The sequence below is a fragment of the Dama dama genome, chromosome 11, assembly GCF_033118175.1.
Source record: "Dama dama isolate Ldn47 chromosome 11, ASM3311817v1, whole genome shotgun sequence".
NCBI lineage: Eukaryota > Metazoa > Chordata > Mammalia > Artiodactyla > Cervidae > Dama > Dama dama.
In genome coordinates, this window is record NC_083691.1 from 43,523,099 (window position 1) to 43,543,252 (window position 20,154).

General features: G+C 36.5%; 1 protein-coding gene across 1 annotated transcript in view; it reads left to right on the forward strand.

Moving 5' to 3' along the window:
- WDPCP (WD repeat containing planar cell polarity effector) overlaps window positions 1-20,154 on the forward strand; it is a 296,203-nt gene that overhangs the window by 213,382 nt on the left and 62,667 nt on the right. The window contains exon 14 of the mRNA XM_061156106.1: window positions 15,010-15,073. Within this exon, the coding sequence (XP_061012089.1) occupies window positions 15,010-15,073 (64 nt within the window). The remainder of the gene's footprint in view (window positions 1-15,009; window positions 15,074-20,154) is intronic.

Consider the following 20,154-nt stretch of genomic DNA (forward strand, 5'->3'; position numbering starts at 1 on the left):
TTCTTCTTCGATTGCAAGGCTAGGACTTCCAAAACTATATTTAATAAAAGTGGCAAGAGTGGACATATTGTCTTCCTCCTGATCTTAGAGGAAATATTTTCAGCTTTTCACCATCGAGAATGATGTTAACTGTGGCTTGTCATATATGTCCTTTATTATGTTGATACCCCTTCATGGATCACACCCTTGTTGTGGTGAAGAGGTTTGCATAACTCAGTGAAGCTATGAGCCATGCTGTTCAGGGTGACTTAAGACAAATGGGTCACAATGAAGAGTTCTGACAAAATGTGGTACACTAGGGGGAGGAAATGGCAGCCTACTGCAGTATTCTCGCCACAAGAACCCCATGAACAGAATGAAGTGGCAAAACAATATAACACCAAAGATGAGCCCCCAAGGTTGGCAGATGTCCAGTATGCTACTGGGGAAGAGCAGAGGGCAGTTACCTCTAGGTCCAAGAATAACGAAGCAGCTGGGCCAAAGTGGAAATGATGCTCAGTTGTGGATGTGTCTGGTGGTGGAAGTAAAGTACAATGCTTTAATGTTAGTTCCAAGAATCAGGGTAAATTGCCTGTGGTCAAACAGGAGGTGGCAGGAGTGAACATCAACATTTTAGGAATCAATGAACTAAAATGGACAGAAATGGGAGACCTTAATTCAGATGAGTATTAATATCTGTGGGCAAGAACCCCTTAGAAGAAATGGAGTAGCCCTCATAGTTTAAAAAAAAAAAGAGTCAAAATACAGTATTTGGATGTAACATCCAAAATGATAGCATGATCTTGGTTCATTTGCAAGGCAAACCATTCAATATCACAGTATTCCAAGTCTATGCACCAACCACTGATGCTGAAGAAGTCAAAGTTGATTGTTTCTATGAAGACCTAGAAGACGTTCTAGAACAACAACAAAAGATGTCCTTTTCATCATAGGGATTGGAATGCAAAAGTTGGAAGTTGAGAGATGCCTGGAGTAACATGACTTGGAGTACAAAATGAAGCAAGGCAAAGGCCAACAGAGTTCTGTCAGTAGAACACACTGGTCATAGCAAACATCCTTTTCCAACATCACAAGACTCTACACATAGACATCACCAAATGGTCAGTACTAAAATCAGAGAGATTATATTCTTTGCAGCCAAGATGGAGAAGCTCTATATAGTCAACCAAAACAAGACCTGCAGCTGACTGTGGCTCAGATCATTAACTCCTTATTACAAAATTCAGACTTAAATTGAAGAAAGTATGGGAAATCACTGGAGCATTCAGGTATAATCCAAATCAAATCACTTTATAATTATACAGTGGAGGTGATGAATAGATTCAAGGGATTTTCTGGTAGACAGAGTTTCTGAAGAACTATGGATGGAGGTTCATAACACTGTATAGGAGGTGGTGATGAAAACCATCCCAAAGGAAAAGAAATGCAAGAAGGCAAAGTGGTTGTCTGATGAGGCTTTTCAAATAGTTGAGGAAAGAAGAGAAGAAAAAGCGAGAGAGAAAGGGAAAGATATACCCATCTGAATGCAGAGTTACACAGAATAACAAGGAAAAATAAGAAGGCTATCTTAAATGAGCAATGCAAATAAGTAGAGGAAAACAACAGAATGGGAAGGACTAGAGATCTCCTCAAGAAAACTGGAGATATCAAGGGAACATTTTGTGCAATGAGGGGCATGATAAAGGACAGCAATGGCAAGGACCTACCAGCAGCAGAAGTGATTAAGAAGAGATGGCAAGAATACACATAGGAACTATAGAGAGAAAAAGTCTTAATGACCCAAATAACCATGGTGGTGTTCACCTAGAGCCAGACATCTTGGAGTGTAAAAGTCAAGTATGCCTTAGGAATCATTACTGCAAAAAAAGCTACTGGAGGTGATGGAATTTCACCTTACCTATTTCAAATCCTAAAAGATGATGCTGTTAAAATGCTGCACTCAGTATGTCAGCAAATTTGGAAAAGGCAGCTTTGGCCACCGAACAGGAAAAGATCAGGTTTCATTCCAGTCCCAAAGAAGGGCAGTGCCAAAGAATGTTCAAACTATTGTACAGTTGCACTTATTTCACATGCTAGTAAGGTTCTGCCTAATATCCTTCAAGCTAAGCTTCAGCAGTATGTGAACCAAGAACTTCCAGATGTACAAGCCGGGTTTAGAAAAGGCAGAGGAACCAGAGATCAAATTGCCAACATTCGTTGGAGCATGGAAAAAGCAAGGGGATTTTAGAAAAAACATCTACTTCAGCTCCATTGACTATACTAAAGCCTTTGACTGTATGGAGCACAACAAACTGTGGAAAATTCTTGAAGAGATGGAAATACTAGACCACCTTACCTGTCTCCTGAGAAACCTGTATGCAGTCAAAAAGAACCTTACATGAAACAACGGACTGGTTCAGAATTGGGAAGGGAGTTTCAGAAAGCTGTGTATTTTCACCCTGTTCATTTAACTTATATGCAGAGTACATCATGCGAAATTCTGGGCTGGATGAATCACAAGCTGGAATCAAGATTGCTGGGAGAAATAACCACCTCAGATATGGATATGATACCTCTCTAATGGCAGAAAGTGAAGGGGAACTAAAGACCCTCTTGACGCTTGCTCCTTGGACGAAAAGCTATGACAAACCTAGACAGCATATTAAAAAACAGAGACATCCCTTTGCTGACAAAGTTCTGTGTAGTCAAAAGCAGTGGTTTTTCCAGTAGTCACGTATGGATGTGAGAGTTGGACAATAAAGAAGTCTGAGTGCCAAAGAATTTATGATTTCCAATTTGGTGCTGGAGAAGACTCTTGAGAGTCTTTTGGACAGCAAAGAGATCAAATCAGTCAATCCTAAAGGAAATTAACCCTGAATATTCATTGAAAGGACTGATGCTGAAGCTCCAATACTTTGTCCACCTGATGCAAAGAGTCAATCATTGGAATAGATCTTGATGCTGTGAAAGATTGAAGGCAAAAGGAGAAGAGCTTGGCAGAGAATGAAATGGTTACATAGCATCACTGACTCAATGGATGTGAATTTGAACAAACTCCAGGAGATAGTGAAGTACAGAGAAGCCTGGTGTGCTGTGGTTCGTGGGGTCAGAAAGAGTTGGACACAACTTAGAGACTGAACAATAACAACAACAAGTAAGCTACCAAAGTGGCTTTCTGGCTGTCACACTTAGCCATTAACTATAAAGAACACTCAGTCTCTGATTATTCTTCCTTAGGACATTAATACAACTTAGTAGTAGTCAGCCTATGTTACTGTCTACTTACTAACCACTGCCCATTCACAGTCTCCACCCCCATTCCAGCACACCACAGAACAATTCAAAGAAAGGTTGGGCTCATCTATCAGGAGTCCTCAAGCCAATATTGCCCACTCTAACAGTCTGATGTCAGTCAGGAACAGAACTGCCTTAGTATCCCTCAGTGCCCTCGTTTATTGCCTCAGAGGAACTTGTGGAAAGTGTAGCATTAACACAAAAACACAACAACAGATTTCGAAATTGAACAGCTGGGGCTGTCAGTTACATTCCCTTCAGTAGGAGATCTCAGAATGATATTCTCATGAATGCCACATTGGGTCCTATAAATAGAAGTGGGAGAGACACCATGAAAACATCAGAGTAGAGCTCCAAGAATCAGTCCTTCCAATGAAGCAAACACTACGCAAACAAAAACTGACAAAATTAACTTTTAAAAAAACTCTAGGATCATATTTTTTTAAAACTTGCAGTAATCAGGGACATGCTTAATAAGGACAGAGACCACTAACTCAGTAAGGAAACATTGCTGCATTTTTGTTTACCTGTCTGCATCCCCCATTCTCTAGTATGACAGTGGCCATGGGGAGAGCAGTCACCATTTCTGGTGTCAGCTAGCTGCCAGAGGTCAACAATGGACTTCTGCCTCAAAGACTGGTCATGAATTTGGTCTTGTCATTTCCAAAGGGGCCATTGTAGACACTTGGTTTTATTCCACCTCCTTCAGACTGGAACAACATGTTTGGCAAAAGCATTTGTGTACATCAAAAGCATTTCAAGACATAATATGCATAGCTGTCTCTTAGGCAACAGATGAAGAGTGGGTAAAGCAGTGGATCGACAGAAAGACCTGAGAAAGAGAAGGCTAAAAGGAAGATTTGGGGAGGAATTAAGTTCTTTTTTGTAACTTGACTTTTTATTTTATGTTGGAATACAGCTGACTTACAGTGTTGTGATAGCTTCAGGTGCACAGCAGAGTGACTCAGCCGTACACAGACACGTATCCATTCTGTTGCAGACCTTCTCCATCCAAGCTGCTGTACAGCATTGAGCAGAGTCCCCTGTGCTATACGGTGGGTCCTTTTTAGTTTTCCATTTTAAATATAAGGGAAATAAAGTCCTTAAAGGACTACCTCATATGCCAGGAAACCAGGGGCTCCACACATATGCCCAGATCTGGATGCTTGCTCATAAAAAACCTGAAAGAACCCCAGAGGTAAAACACTGGAGCAGTTTTGGGCTCTGCACAAGCATGAATGGACTTCTGAGGCTGAGCTCTACATAGGTACACTGGCTAAGTAGTGAAAGTGTGCCTTAGCTCAGATCCAATCTACAAAGACTGAGAGGATTGCTTATTTGTTGCTTCAGAATTTTTTAAAAGAACCTGTCACATCAGTCTGTCAGGATGTTAAAAATATTTGGCTGATTGCTGAGGTAATGAAACAGATTTCAGTGATCACATATGACAACAAATATAGGCTTTGAGAATATCACTAGACAAGTGGATGACTTCCCTCAAAAGCAACAACAGTAAAACCTAGAATAATTTTATTTTCAAAGTTATCACTGTATTATATTCAAAACATATTAATTCCAACAAAAATTAAAAGGCATATAAAAAAGTAGGAAAGTGTGGCCCATGCACAGGGGAAAAATAGCATGGGAAGCACAAACATTGGGCTTCCTAGAATCAGAGTTTAAGTTAGCTATCTCATATAAGCTTAGAAAAGTAATGGATGTCAAGGAGATCAGAAGAGTAATGTCTTACCAGATAGAGAATATCAGTAGAGATTGAAATAATTAAAAGACACTGAATAGAAAATTTGGAGCTTAAATGGTATAATAGCTAGAATCAAAAATCCACTATATGGGCTCAACAGCAGATTTGAGCAGGCAAAAGACAGAATCAGAGAATATGACCTGATTTAATAAAATTATCAAATCAGAGAAGCAGAGAGGAAAAAGAATGAAAAAAATGAACAGAATCTGAGGGGCAGGTGGGTTGCTTTCAAGAGTATCCATTATGGGAGTCTTAGAAGGAAAGAAAATTTTGACTAAAGGCAGAAATCTACATATCCAAAAAACACAATGAAATTCAAGTAGAATCAACTCAAAGAGATTCACATCAAAACACACAAAATCAAAATGGCAAAAAATAAAGACAGAGAGTCTTAAAAGCAGCAAGCAAAAAGCAGCTGGTCTTGTAGAAGAGCTCTTCAATAAGAGTACAAGCTGTCTTCTTTTCCATATGGTTGATTTTGTCTAGTGTACCATTTTGATCCTTCTCTTTCCTCTTTTGTATTTATTTTAGTTATTTCATTAGTGGTTACTCTAAAGATTATAATATCTTTTATGTTATTTTATTTTATTTTTATTAGTTGGAGGCTAATTACTTCACAACATTTCAGTGGGTTTTATCATACATTGATATGAATCAGCCATAGAGTTACACGTATTCCCCATCCCGATCCCCTCTTCCACCTCCCTCTCCACCCGAGACAGCTTTCTAATTTTTCATTAGAAACCATGGAAGACAGAAGGTAGCAGGATAACATTTTAAAGATCTAAAGAAAAGAGTCAACCAAGAATTCTACACCTGGCAAAACTATCCTTTAAAAAATGAAGGAAAAGTAAGATATTCCCAGATAAAAACTGAGGACGTTCACTGCTAGTTGACCTTCCTTATAGAAATACTAAAGAGAGTCTGTCAGGCTAAAGGACAGTAATTCAAAGCTCTTGGAAGAAATAAACAAGACAAGGAAAGATAACTATGTAGGTAAATAAAAAAAATCCAGTATTATTATATTTTTGGTTTGTAACTCTTTTTTCCCCCATTTGATTTTAAAAACAATGCATACAACAAGAACTGTAAATCTGTTAATGGGCACACAGTGCTTAAAGATACTTTCTGACAATAATAAAAAAAAGGAGAGGATAGAGCTATATATAGAAGCAAAGTATTGTATGCTATAAAGTTGGTATCATTTAAACATACATTTTTATAAAATTAAGATATTATAATCTTTAAATTCATTTGAATCAGTTCTAATGAGATGGATGAAACTGGAGCCCATTATACAGAGTGAAGTATAAGCCAGAAAGATAAAGAACATTACAGCATACTAACACATATATATGGAATTTAGAAAGATGGTAATGATAACCCTATATGCAAAACAGAAAAAGAGACACAGAAGTACAGAACAGACTTTTGAACTCTGTGGGAGAAGGTGAGGGTGGGATGTTTCGAAAGAACAGCATGTATATTATCTATGGTGAAACAGATCACCAGCCCAGGTGGGATGCATGAGACAAGTGCTTGGGCCTGGTGCACTGGGAAGACCCAGAGGAATCGGGTGGAGAGGGAGGTGGGAGGGGGGATCGGGATGGGGAATACGTGTAACTCTATGGCTGATTCATATCAATGTATGATAAAACCCACTGAAATGTTGTGAAGTAATTAGCCTCCAACTAATAAAAATAAAATAAAATAACATAAAAGATATTATAATCTTTAGAGTAACCACTAATGAAATAACTAAAATAAATACAAAAGAGGAAAGAGAAGGATCAAAATGGTACACTAGACAAAATCAACCATATGGAAAAGAAGACAGTATTGTAGGAATTATGGAACAAAAAGATAGATGTAGAATACAGTAAAATGACAGAACTAAACTTCCTTATCAGTAATCACTCTAAATGAAAATACATCAATCCCACCAATTAAAGTACAGAGATTTAAAGAGTAGGAAAAAACACGACCCAACTATATGTTGTCTAGAAGAGTCTCACTTTAGACTCAGAGACACAAATAGGTTGAAAGTGAAAGGATGGAAAAATATATTCAAGCAAAAAAGTGACATCACTCTTAAATGGCACACACAAAATCTCACATGCTCCAGGATCCATGACAGAAACAGTAATCTGCTAGGAGTCTGGGTCAGACCTACCTGCTGATCTTGGAATCTCCAAAGAGGCAGGAAGCAACTGCAATTAACCCTAGAGACAATTATCCTTTTTTATATATAACTTTTTTTTTTTTTTTTTAGTTACATTTGGCTGTGCTGGTTCGTCATTCATTGCTACACAAGGGCTTTCTCTAGTTGCGGTGAATGGAGGCTACTCTATACTTGCAGTGTATGGGGTTTCTCATTGTTGGTGGCCTCTCTTGTTTCAGAGCATGTACACAGACTTCAGTAATTGTGGTGCGCAGGCACAGTCATTGTGGGGCCAAGGCTTAGTTGCTCTGCAGCATGTGGGATTTTCCTGGGCCAGTGATTGAACCAGTGTTCATTCTGGTCCAAACCACTAACCTGCATTGCAAGGCTTACTCTTAACCACTGGACAACCAAGGAAGCCCATTTATGACTGTTAATGTCTTCCTGTTAAGCCTCCTTGTTTTTGTTTTGAAGTCTATTTTATCTAGTAATTTTAATCATTCTAGCATTGTTTTCCATCCATTTACTGTCCACTGTGTCTGTATAGTAGATTTCTTGTAAACTAGCATATAATTGAGTTTTCCTTTTTTACCCATTTTAGCAATCTTTTTTTTTTATTGGAGTGTTTGACCCATTAATAATTACGTACTTATATATGTGGTTGAAAGTCACTCTACCATTTTTTTTTTCTGTTTATCTCTTCTAATATTTGTTCCTCTTTTCATTTCTTTTGATTATTTGAGTATTTTTCAGAATTTTGTTTTATCTATAAGCTTTTTTAGCTATATCTCTTCACATTATGCAGCCATGAAATTAAAAGACACTTGTTCCTCGGAAGAAAAGCTATGACCCACCCAGACTGCATATTAAAAAGCAGAGACATTACTTTGCCAACAAAGGTCCATCTAGTCAAAGTTATGGTTTTTCCAACAGTCAGTATGGATGTGGGAGTTGGACTATAAAGAAAGCTGAGCACCGAAGAATTGATGCTTTTGAACTGTGGTGTTGGAGAAGACTCTTGAGAGTCCCTTAGACTGCAAGGAGATCCATCCAGTCCATCCTGAAGGAGATCAGTCCTGGGTGTTCATTGGAAGGACTGATGCTGAAGCTGAAACTCCAATACTTTGGCCACCTCATGTGAAGAGTTGACTCACTGGAAAAGACCTTGATGCTGGGAGGGATTGAGGGCAGGAGGAGAAGGGGACGACAGAGGATGAGATGGCTGGATGGCATCACCGACTTGATGGGCATGAGTTTGAGTAAACTCCGGGAGTTGGTGATGGACAGGGAGGCCTGGCATGCTGCAGTCCATGGGGTTGCAAAGAGTCGGACACGACTGAGCGACTGAACTGAACTGAACTGAATGTTCCATAGTCTACTTCAAATTAATATAGTACTATTTCATGTAAAATGCAGAAATCTTAGATCTCAACTGGTTCATTTACCATCCTGACCCCATTCTTTGTATATAGTTGCCACATATATTACCTACATATGTTATCAGTTCAGTTCAGTCGCTCAGTCGTGTCTGACTCTTTGCGACCCCATGGACTGCATCATGCCAGGCCTCCCTGTCCATCACCAACTCCCGGAGTTTACTCAAACTCATGCCCATCAAGTCGGTGATGCCATCCAGCCATCTTATCCTCTGTTGTCCCCTTCTCCTCCCACCTTCAATCTTTTCCAGCATTAGGGTCTTTTCAAATGAATCAGCTCTTCACATCAGGTGGCCAAAGTATTGGAGTTTCAGCTTCAACATCAGTCCTTCCAATGAATATTCAGGACTGATTTCCTTTAGGGTGGACTGGTTGGATCTTCTTGCAGTCCAGGGGACTTGGAGTTCTCTAGCACCACAAGAATTTTCTCTAGCATCACAATTGGTAAGCATCAATTCTTCGGTGCTCTACCTTCTTTATGGTCCAACTCTCACATCTGTACATGAATACTGGAAAAACCATAGCTTTGACTGTACAGAGTTTTGTCGGCAAAGTGATGTCTGTGCTTTGTTTTTTAATGTCTCTGCTTTTAAATACACTGTCTAGATTTGTCATAGCTTTTCTTCCAAAGAGTACATGGCTACAGTCACTGTCTACAGTGATTTGGGAACCCAGCAATATAAAATCTGACACTGCTTCCATTTTTCCCCTTTCTATTTGCCTTTATTCTGTTTTTATCTAAATTATTAAATGAGATATTTAGCTCATCAATCATTAACCATTCTTCTTTACCTAATATAAGCACTTAAGGCTACAAATTTCTCTTCAATTATCTCGTTTGCTCAAGTTTTTATTTCTAAGTGTTTTAAAATTAAGAATTTTTCTTTGATTAATGACTTTAATTTCTAAATGTGTATGAAATTTATTGCTTATCTTTTTATCAAAAACTGCATTGCTAATAGATTCATTATATATAGTATTCCTTACAGTGTATTGAGACATGCTTTTTTATTTACTAACATAATTTTGTGAGGATTCCATGTATTTTGAGAAAGATGTGTATTTACTAATTAATGAGTAACAAGCTCTGTGTATCTAGTAAATCCAGCTGTGTAATTATGTTGTTTAAGACCTCTCTTTCTTTACTGATTTTACTGCTTGCCCCTACTGTCTTCTGTGTCCCACTGTCGCCATTGAGAGGCCTGGTGTCAGTCTGTTTGTAGGTTATCTCGTTTGTAGTGATCTCTCTTCTCTCTGGGGTTTTGTTTTTTTTTTTTTAATTTATTTATTTATTTATTTTTTCAGTGGGTTTTGTCATACATTGCTCTCTCTGGCTTTTTAAGATCTTTTTATTTTTGGAGTTCTGCATCTCTGCTATAGATGTGCATAATTATAGATTCTTTTCAATGTATCCAGCTTGGTATATACTGTCCCTCTTGTGTTTATTGATTCATATCATTTATCAGCTCTGGAATATTCTCTGCCTTTAATTACCTGATTAGACATGCTAGACTTTTCCATGTTCTCTGCATTGCTAAACTTACTTTATATTTTTCTCTCTTGTCTCTCTGTATACCATTCTATGTAATTCTTTATTTATGCCTCTTTTACTTCATTAGTTCTTTGTGCTGAAATATTTAACTTCAGTTTTTCATTTCCAGAAGTTCTATTTATTTCTTCAAATGTCTACCTGATAATGTTTTATTATTAGTATATCCTGTTGTATGCTTTTTTTCATTGTTCCATCATTATTTTTTAAATATCTTATGCTGATTTATTTTATATTCTAACTTTAATAACTCAATTATCCGAAATCCGGGGAGAAGTAAATCTGTTGTTTATCTTCTAATTTTCCATTATAGTAGCTTGTTTTCTTTTGTATTTGGTGATGTTTCATTGTGAACTTGTACTTGTTTTAAGTTATGGCAATTCTGGTGGCTTCTATTAAAATTGTTTTAATCCAAAGATGAATTTTCTTTTTATTGTTTCTGTCAATGTTAAGGGCACTTAAAACCTGCAATCATTTTAGCCCCTGGCTTAATCAGAAGTCTCAGGCTAAGCACCTTTATCTTGTGACTTGTTCAAGGCTCAGTCTTCTGAGGGTGATGGCTCAGACTAGTTCTGCCTTTTTTCCCTCTTTTGCTCTCTGCTCAGGGAGCATTACTCTAGTGTCAATCAAGGAACTTTGGTTAGTTAGTTATTTTGTAACTGAGAGTGTGGTATTCTTGGAAACTTTTTTTTTTTAAAGAGTTCTGTGTTGTGTTTTAATGTATATTTATAAGCAGTCTAGTTGGGAGCACTCTTAGATATTTTTGGTTGATCATGCTACCAGATGCCAAAGCCAATTCTTTCATTTTCTCAGAATGTGAATCATTACCTCTTACCTAGAAAGAAGTGTATTGCCTAAGCTGTCCACTTTAATTTCATATTTCTCTTTTTATTTTCCTCTTTTTAAAAAAATTTATTTATTATTTTACTTTACAATATTGTATTGGTTTTGCCAAACATTGACTTGAATCCTCCATGGGTGTACATGTGTTCCCCATCCTGAACTAATTAATCATATATATGGCTGCCAAACTGATGTATAAAAGGACATATCAGACAGACTCTCTGGTTATCACTGCCTTGTCAGGGGTGGGGTCTGCTCCCTGGTTGTTGGAGCAGAGGTCCCCAGATCTGTTTCTTAGCTCTTTTCTGATCTGTGGTGTGAGGTAGGTGGGATTAGAGAACTCACACTGGGAGAGAAGCCACTTAGTGTTCTCCCTCTGGAGATGTTCACCCCTGGCTGTGCTCTGCCATCACCTTTCCCCTGTTGTGTGGGCCCTCAGATTACACGCTTGACTGGCACTTCTCTTGGCCACACTTTAACTGTGGGTTTGCTGGCAATTGGCCCTCAGGCATTGTTTTCACCAGTGTACTGGGGTAGATCCAGTGTTCTTTTCTTTAATACTTCTTGAATTTTCTTATTTTTCAATTTGCTCACCCTTCACCCCACTCTACCTATATTACTGTTTAAGCATTTATACAAACTTTTAATGATTGCCATTTGTAATCTGGTTGTGATAGTTACCAAAATCAATTATTTTCAACAATTCAAAAAGCAAGGACCATAGCACTATAACTTTTTTCTGATTAGTATGACATATCTAATTAGTGTTTTCTGATCTTAAAAATAGCAAAACATTCATGTATGTGCATGTATGTCTGTGTGTATTTATCTGCCTGTATATTAACCAAATCTTTTTTTTTAAGCTATTCCATCTTGCTTCTCAAACCTTCTTTCTGGGATCATCTTCCTTTTTTCCTGAGTTATGTCCCCTAGAAGTCCCTTTATTGAAGATCTGTTGAATGCTTTCAGTTTTTACGTATCTTAAAGTGTCTTTATTTTGCTTTACCTGTTGAGAATTCCATTGTTACATTATACAAGAGAAATGCTTATTTTCTATCATTTGAAGCTACATCCCTACTGTCCTATCATTTGAAGATACATCCCTACTGTCTTCTACACCCATCACTGTCATTGAGAGGTCTGGTGTCAGTCTGTTTGTAGGTTATCTTCTTTGTAGGTGACCTGTCTTTTCTCTTGCTTTTTAAGACCTTTTTTAGAGTTCTGCATCTTGATTGTATATTTGCATAATTATAGATTCTTTTCAGTGTATCCTGGTTGATATATATTGTCCCTCTTGTGTTTATTGATTCATATCATTTATCAGCTTTGGAAAATTGTCCACATTTACCTTAATTACCTAATTAGATGTGTTAAGACTCTTCCATGTTCTCTGTTTTGCTAACTTCCATGTTCTCTGTATTGCTAACTTCCCTTTATAATTTTTTCTTGTCTCTTTAACATTTTGTGTAATTCCTTACTTATGCCTCTTTTATTTCACTAATTCTCTCTTTATACCAAATTATTTAACTTCAATTTTTCATTTCTAAAAGTTCTATTTTTATTTCTTAAAAAATCTACTGGGTAACACTTTTATTATTAATATATCCTGTTGTAAGCTTATTTTCATGGCCCCATCATTATTTCTTTAAATATGCTGAACTGTTTTACATTCTAACTTTAATAATTCAATCATCTGAAATCCACGGAGAAGTGAATCTGTTGTTTATTTTCTAATTTCCCATCACAGTAGCTTGTTTCTTTTGTACTTAGTAATGTTTCAGTGTGAACTCATACTTGTTTTAATTTATGGCAATTCTGGTGACTTGTATCAAAAGTGCTTTAATCCAGACATGAATTTTCTTTTTACTGTTTCTGTCGATGTTAAGGGCACTTAAAACTTGGGATCATTTTAGCCCCTGGCTTTATCAGAAGTCTCAAGTTAAGCACCTTTACCTTAAGACTTGGTCAAGGCTCAGTCTTCTGAGGGTGATGGCCAGAGTAGTTCTGCCCTTTTCCCCCATTTTTGATCTCCGGTTATGGATCCTAACTCTAGTTTCAGTCAAGGAACTTTGGTTAATTGGTTTTTTTTTTTTTTTAATTGAAAATGTGTTGTCCTTGGAAATTTCCTTTTCTTTTTTTTTAAGAGTCTTACGTTGTACTTAAAGATGTATTTTATAAGCAGTATAGTTGGGAGCACCGTTTGGTGTTTTCGGTTGATCATGCTACCAGATGCCAGTGCCAATTCTTTCATTTTATCATAATGTGAATCATTACCTCTTACCTAGAAGGAACTGTGCCTCCTAAGCTGCTCACCTTAATTTCATATTTCCCAATTCCAATGAGTCACATCTATGGTTGCCAAATTGGTGTGTCAATGGACCTATTAGACATGTTAAATTTGAGATACCTGGAACGAAAGAGTTTAGAGCTCCAGAAATAAATGGATACTAGAGATTTGTGTCTTTGATGTATCAATGCCATAGGAGTAGTTATGGTTACTGAGGTAGTAACCCTATCTGAGTAGGTTACTGCCTGCTCCTTCATGGAACAGGCAGAGAAAACTTAACTTAAAAAGGAGACTAAGAAGGTGAAATCTAAGAATTGAGAAAACAAAAGATGAATCTCCAAATGCAAGAATGGATCTCCAAAAGCAAAGAAAGAGGGTTTCAAGTAGGGGAAGTTAATAGGGTCAGATATGGCCAAAAAAGCACATAAGATAAGAACTTATCTTTAAGTTTGAATTTAGAGGATGAATAATTACTATTGCTAGAAAAGTTTCAATGTAGTAGGTGGGAGCAAATGCAAAATGGCAGTAAATGTTTGAATAGTAGTAATAGTACAACTTGCTGACCTTCTGTCCTTTTCCTATTACATCCCACGTCCACTGAATATATAGAGTCAGCCATCTTCCTGGAACAAAAATGAACACAATTTTCTTCTGATTTTCCATAGTTGAAAAGGATTCAGCAAATACTGGAGATACTAGTAAGAAGAACCAGAGAGTAGATGGGAGAACAGCTATTAAACACAGTATGGAAATTACAAAGTGTTTTAGTTTCTGGCCTACCAGTTCATATGGAATAATAATAAGCCTTGTTTGAATTTTAATTATATTAGCTATTTCATTAATAAACTTTATATACTCTGTTAATAATATTCCACATTTCTGCTATATTTTATTTGAAAATTTAGTGTATTTTATACCATCATATTTCACAATATAGAACAGAACAAGTTGGTTATATATCTGCTTGTTTCTTGAGTCAGAAAAACTGATAGTTACATCTGTGTAAGTTTCAGCATAGATGACCTTTCATTCCAAAATCCTGTGCAAATTATATGTTCATGACATGCTTTTCTCTCAGGGCTTTAAATTTTCTGTAGAGGTAATTAATGTAAACTAAAGTTTGTTCTCACAAAGAAAATTCTCAGTTATACCTCAGGGAAAGATAGTATGATTGTGATGAAATAGTAGGAAAGTAATACCTTTTAAAAATACTTAGAAAGCACTTATTATTTTCATTTACAACCCCAGATCACAAATGTGAGAGTTTTGTAAAAATGCAACATTTGACTTCTCAACTTTTACCTAAGAAACATAAAATATAATTATATGATTTATTAATTGCTCTTATCCTGCTGTATTGTCCATATCCTCCTACTTTCTTCTTACACAACAAAATACAACAAAGGAAAAAATAATGAGAAAATGTATTTCCTAAGTTGTCATTTCTCTACATTTAGCAGCACCTAATCTGGTTATGTTTGCCCTTGACAGTTACACTGAACCCCTTCACAGGCTGTGTCCATCAGCACCTCCTAAGTACAATAAAAGTTCACAACGGGAAGATCCCAGCAGGCGAAGTCCCTACTGTTTGAGAATATTTTTATCAGAACAAAAACAATAGCATATAAGCACATTAAACAAACTTCTCTCTCCTCTTCTATAGTTTTGTTCACAGCATATAACATTTCTTCCTTACAGGTACCAAAGATTTGAAAAGGCATTTCTGTTAGCTGTTGACATTGGTGCTCGTGACCTGTTTATGGTGAGTCATTCCTTGAGATGATTTTGTGCCTTCAGTTCTAACGCTGAGTAAGTTGTCAGCTTTTGTGACCATTAAAAAGGATTAGTGTCATTTGTGCCTTCGACACATGGTGGGAAAGCATTATTCCATCTTGGCTTGCAGCTTTGCCTTCATGAAACTGGTCAATAGCCATCTAGCCTCTTTTGACTTGCTGACATTTTCCTTGCCAGACCCAAAGGATTTTTTATGTTTTCTAAGAATTTATAATTCTTGAATGTCTCTCCTCGTGTACTTTGATGTGAGAGGATGACACCTTCGTATCTAACAAGCTTAAATTTCTTTCTAATCCATTCCCTATAGAAGTACAGCTTCAGAAACCAGGACACAGGATAAGACATGTCCCCGAGATCTTGAATGTGCTCAGTTTGTCCCTTAGGTTTTAGTGTGAAGTAAGTTTGAATGTTCTCACTAGTATTTTTAAAGTGACCACAGTGCAAAGTAGATCCAAGAGAATGTAAGTTCAAATATGCTTGAATCCTCAATTTATTAGTTATGGAACAGTAAAATAGACTAGTTTCTTACACATCTTTGTGCTCTGATTTAGGTTCTAATTTTATAAGATCTTTTGCCACAATGAGATCAGATAAACAAAGGCAGGGTTCCTGATTTTCAGCACATTCTGCTCCATAGAAATTTCACTGTTGTCAAAAAATCTTGAAAACAACAAAAACTTCGAGAAGATTCTTTTATCTGAATCTTCTGTACAGTGGAGACATTTTGTACTTTAAGCTTTGATGCTTTAGATGTTAATATGGGTTCATGATATTAGTTTATCTTGTCTCTGAAATGAGTTTGCTGTTTAAATTCTAATTTTGCATCACTCAATTAAACTGTACTTTGTGCATTCATTGATGATGGGAAAAAAATCTAATTACTTCAAATGTATGAACCTTTTGTTATCTGTTGGTTGTCTGTATTTTGTAAGGTCACATTGATCAGGAATATTAGTATATTAAGGGAACATTTTATTATTTTCACCAAAGTCTATGCATTCAAACATCACAGTGTCAGAAATTTAATTACAACACTTCTTAGATTTTCTGACCCAAGTGACTTTGTCACTTTATTTCCTCCTCACCTCTGCCACTACTCAGCAATAAAGGTAGATTTTCTTCTTATTTCCTTATTTTTTTATGTCTGTAGTCCCAGTCTTCTTTCTAGCCAAGATAATAACTAAAGAGATGAATATTTATATGTTTAGTGTCTGATAAACTTTCTTTCCCAATGTAGTATTATACTGTTCTGTAATTTATGCTACATTAACTATTAACCAATACATAATTGGTTAATTTGTATTAACCAATACAAATTGGTGGGCTACAGTCCACGGGGTTGCAAAGAGTCAGACATGACAGAGCACGCACCCATACTCATCAAAGCCATCTTACAAACTTCTTTTCAAATCATGTATGTTTCAGCATTTAGTCTCAGTTTAGGCAGTAACAATATAAAGTCTCCATGTTAGTTTAAAGCCAAAAAGACTTTCTACTAATAGGCTAACCTTAACCCATGAGGACTTTTACTAGTAGAAGATAAAAATCTAAAATAAGGAAATTAGATACTTTTGCTTTCCTTTTTATTTGTAAAAGTGAACAATCAAAATGCTACATCCTTATTCTTCATATGTGACTATTTATTTATAGCCCATGGTCCGCCTTTAAGAAGCATTAAAAGCCTTAAGAGAGCATTAAGGCCTTAAAGTTCCATTTAAGCTTATGAATCTACCAGATACATTTGATGCTCCACTTTGAAACTGTCTAAAGAATTTATCATGTTTTCTAATCAATTATTACTATTTAAATTATGATCTAGCCTATATACTAAGAATTATTATCTCTTTGGATTTAAAAATTTATAAAATAAACAGTACTATTCCTACCTATACATTACCTTCTACCCCTAAGATATCTCATCCTTAAAGAATAAAAATATGACTACATTGAACACAAAGGGGTCACAAATAAAATGTAATGCTTAATTTGAGAATATTCTTTTTGCATTAGCATATCTGTTGGTGGTAGAGAGATAAAAGACATATAGCATGATAGAGCAGACCTTGAATATTAAAAAGTCAGTATGTGGGTACTAGACCTGATGAAATCAGCCAGAAAGGACTTCTTTGTCTACTTTACACATAGCCTAAGCGATCGTCTTCTAAATTAGGGGTCAGCAAGCTATGGCCTACCAAGAAAATTTAGCCCCTAAATGGCTTTTTACAGTTTTAAATCATTAAAAAAAATAGTATCAATATACTTTAAAATATATGATATTAAAAATACATGATATTCAAATACATGATATTCAAATTCAGATTTTCATAAATGAAGTGGTATTGAAACATAGCCAAACTTACTTATGTAATGTGTATGACTGCTTTACGATGGCAGAGTTGAGTGGTTGCAGGAGACTGTCTGGCTTGTAGAGCCTAAAATATTTACTTTCTGGTGCTTTACAAAATATGTTTGCAGACCCCTGGTCAAAACAATCATAATTTATAATTTCACTCCTCCATATTTAAAACCTTTTAGCATCTTCTCATTGCCTTTGGGATAAATTCTAACTCCTTGAAGTGGCATCTACAGCCCCTCTACTCTCAGCTATATCACCTTTCTTTCAGTTCTGGGAAGTATACTCTACTCTTTGTTATATCCAGATCATGTTAAGGAAGGGTGTAATGGGAAGGTATAATGGATACCTGGAAGATACATGATATAAATACAAGATATAAGATACAAGAAGATACCTGGAAGATACAAGATATAAAAGATTCATGGAATTTGGGTCATAAGTTGTCTTCAAAGTCAGTAACTTTTGAGTTTTATGTGTAAATGATGATAATAATATAGTACCTATCCATACGTTGGATTTTTTAATTGAATAAAAGAGGTTTTGAATTCTATAATACTTTACAATTTCTAAGTTTCACACAGATGACTTCATACAATCCCATAATAACCACTTGTTTCTCTCTGCCCTTCCTGCTTCCCTCTTCAAACTGGTAACCACTAGTTTGTTCCTTAAGTCTGCTTCTTTTGTTATATTCACTAATTTGCTGTAGCTTTTATATAACATACAGTATTTGTCTTCCTCTGACTTATTTTACTTAGCATGATGCCCTCCAAGCCCACCCATAGTGCTTCAAATGGCAAAATTTCATTCTTATTTATGGTTGAATAGTATGCTTATATATATATATATATATATATATATATATATATATATATATATATGAAAATGTGTTTTATATATATATATATTTATCTAATACCTTGGTAATTGTAAATAATGCTGCTATAAACATTGAAGTGCATGTATCTTTACAAATTAGTGGCTTTTGTTTTTCGGATATATATCCAGGAGTGGAATTGCTAGTAGTACTGTTTTTAGTTTTTTGAGGAAACCCCATACTGTTTTCCACAGTGACTGTACCAATTTACATTCTCACCAACAGTGCATGATGGTTCCCATTTCTCCACATCCTCACCAACATTTGTTGTGTTCTTCTTGATGATAGCCATTCTGACTGGTATGAGGAGATATCTCATTGTGGTTTTGATTTGCACTGCCCTGATGACTAGTGATGCTGAGAATTCTTTCATGTGCCTGTTGGCCATTTACATATCCTTTTTGAAGCAACTGTCTATTCAATTCTTCTGCTTATTTTGTAATCGAGATTTTGGGGGTTTTTGATGTTGAGTCGTAGGAGCTTTTTATATGTAATGAATGTTATTGTTGTCATTCATTCGCAAAGTCGTGTCTGACTCTGTGTGACCCCATGGACTGCAGCACAACAGGCTCCTGTGTCCTCCACTATTTCCCAGAGTTTGCTCAATTTCATGTCCATTGAGTCAATGATGCTACCTAACCATCTCATCCTCTGCCACCCCCTACTTCACAGGCCTTCAGTCTTTCCCAGCATCGGGATCTTTTTCAGTCAGTCCACTTTTCCCATCAGGTGGTCAAAGTACTGGAGCTTCAGCTTCAGCCTCAGTCTTTCCAATGAGTATTCAGAGTTGATTTACTTTGAGGTTGACTGGTTTGATCTCCTTGAAGTCCCTCAAGAGTCTTCCGTAGCACTACAATTCGAAAACATCAATTCTTTGGGGTTCAGCCTTCATAAAGGTCCAACTCTCACATCCATACACAACACTGGAAAAAACACAGCTTTGACTATACAGACCTTTGTTGGCAAAGTGATGTCTCTGCTTTTTAATATGCTGTCTAGGCTTGTTATAGTTTTCCTTCCAGGGAGGAAACGTCTTTCGGTTTCATGACTGCAGTCGCCATCCATAGGGATTTAGAGCCTAGGAACATAAAATCTGTCACTGCCTCCTCTTTTTCCCCTGTTTGCCATGAAGTGATGGGACTGAATGCTATGATCTTAGTTTTTTACTGTGTTTTTTTACTGTTGATTTTTAAGCCAGCTTTTTCACTCTCCTCTTTCACCTTCATCAAGAAGCTGTTTAGTTCCTCCTTCCTTTCTCCCATTAGAGTGCTATCATCTGCAGATCTAAGGCTGTTGATATTTCTTCCACCAATCTAGATTCCAACTTGTGATTCATCCACCTTGGCATTTCACATGATGTACTCTGCATATAAGTTATATAAATAGGTGACAATAAAAACAATAAATAGGTGACAGTAGGTGACAACAAAAAAGCTGACAATATACAGCTTTGAGGTACTCCTTTCCCAATTTGGAACCACTCAATTGTTCCATGTCTGGCTCCTACTGTTGCTTCCTAACCTGTATACAAGTTTCTCAGGAGACATGTAAGGTGATCTGATAGGCAGTATAAATTCATCCCTTTAAGAATTTTCCACAATTTGCTGTGATCCACACAGTCAAAGGCTTTAATGTAGTCACTGAGGCTCTGGAATTCCCTTGCTTTCGCCATGATCCAGCAAATGTTGCCAATTTGATCTCTGGTTCTTCTGGCTCTTTGACACCCAACTTCTACATCTGGAAGTTCTCAGTACTTGTGCTGCTGAATGCAAGCTTGATGGATTTTGAGCTAACCTTGCTAGCATGTGAAATGAGT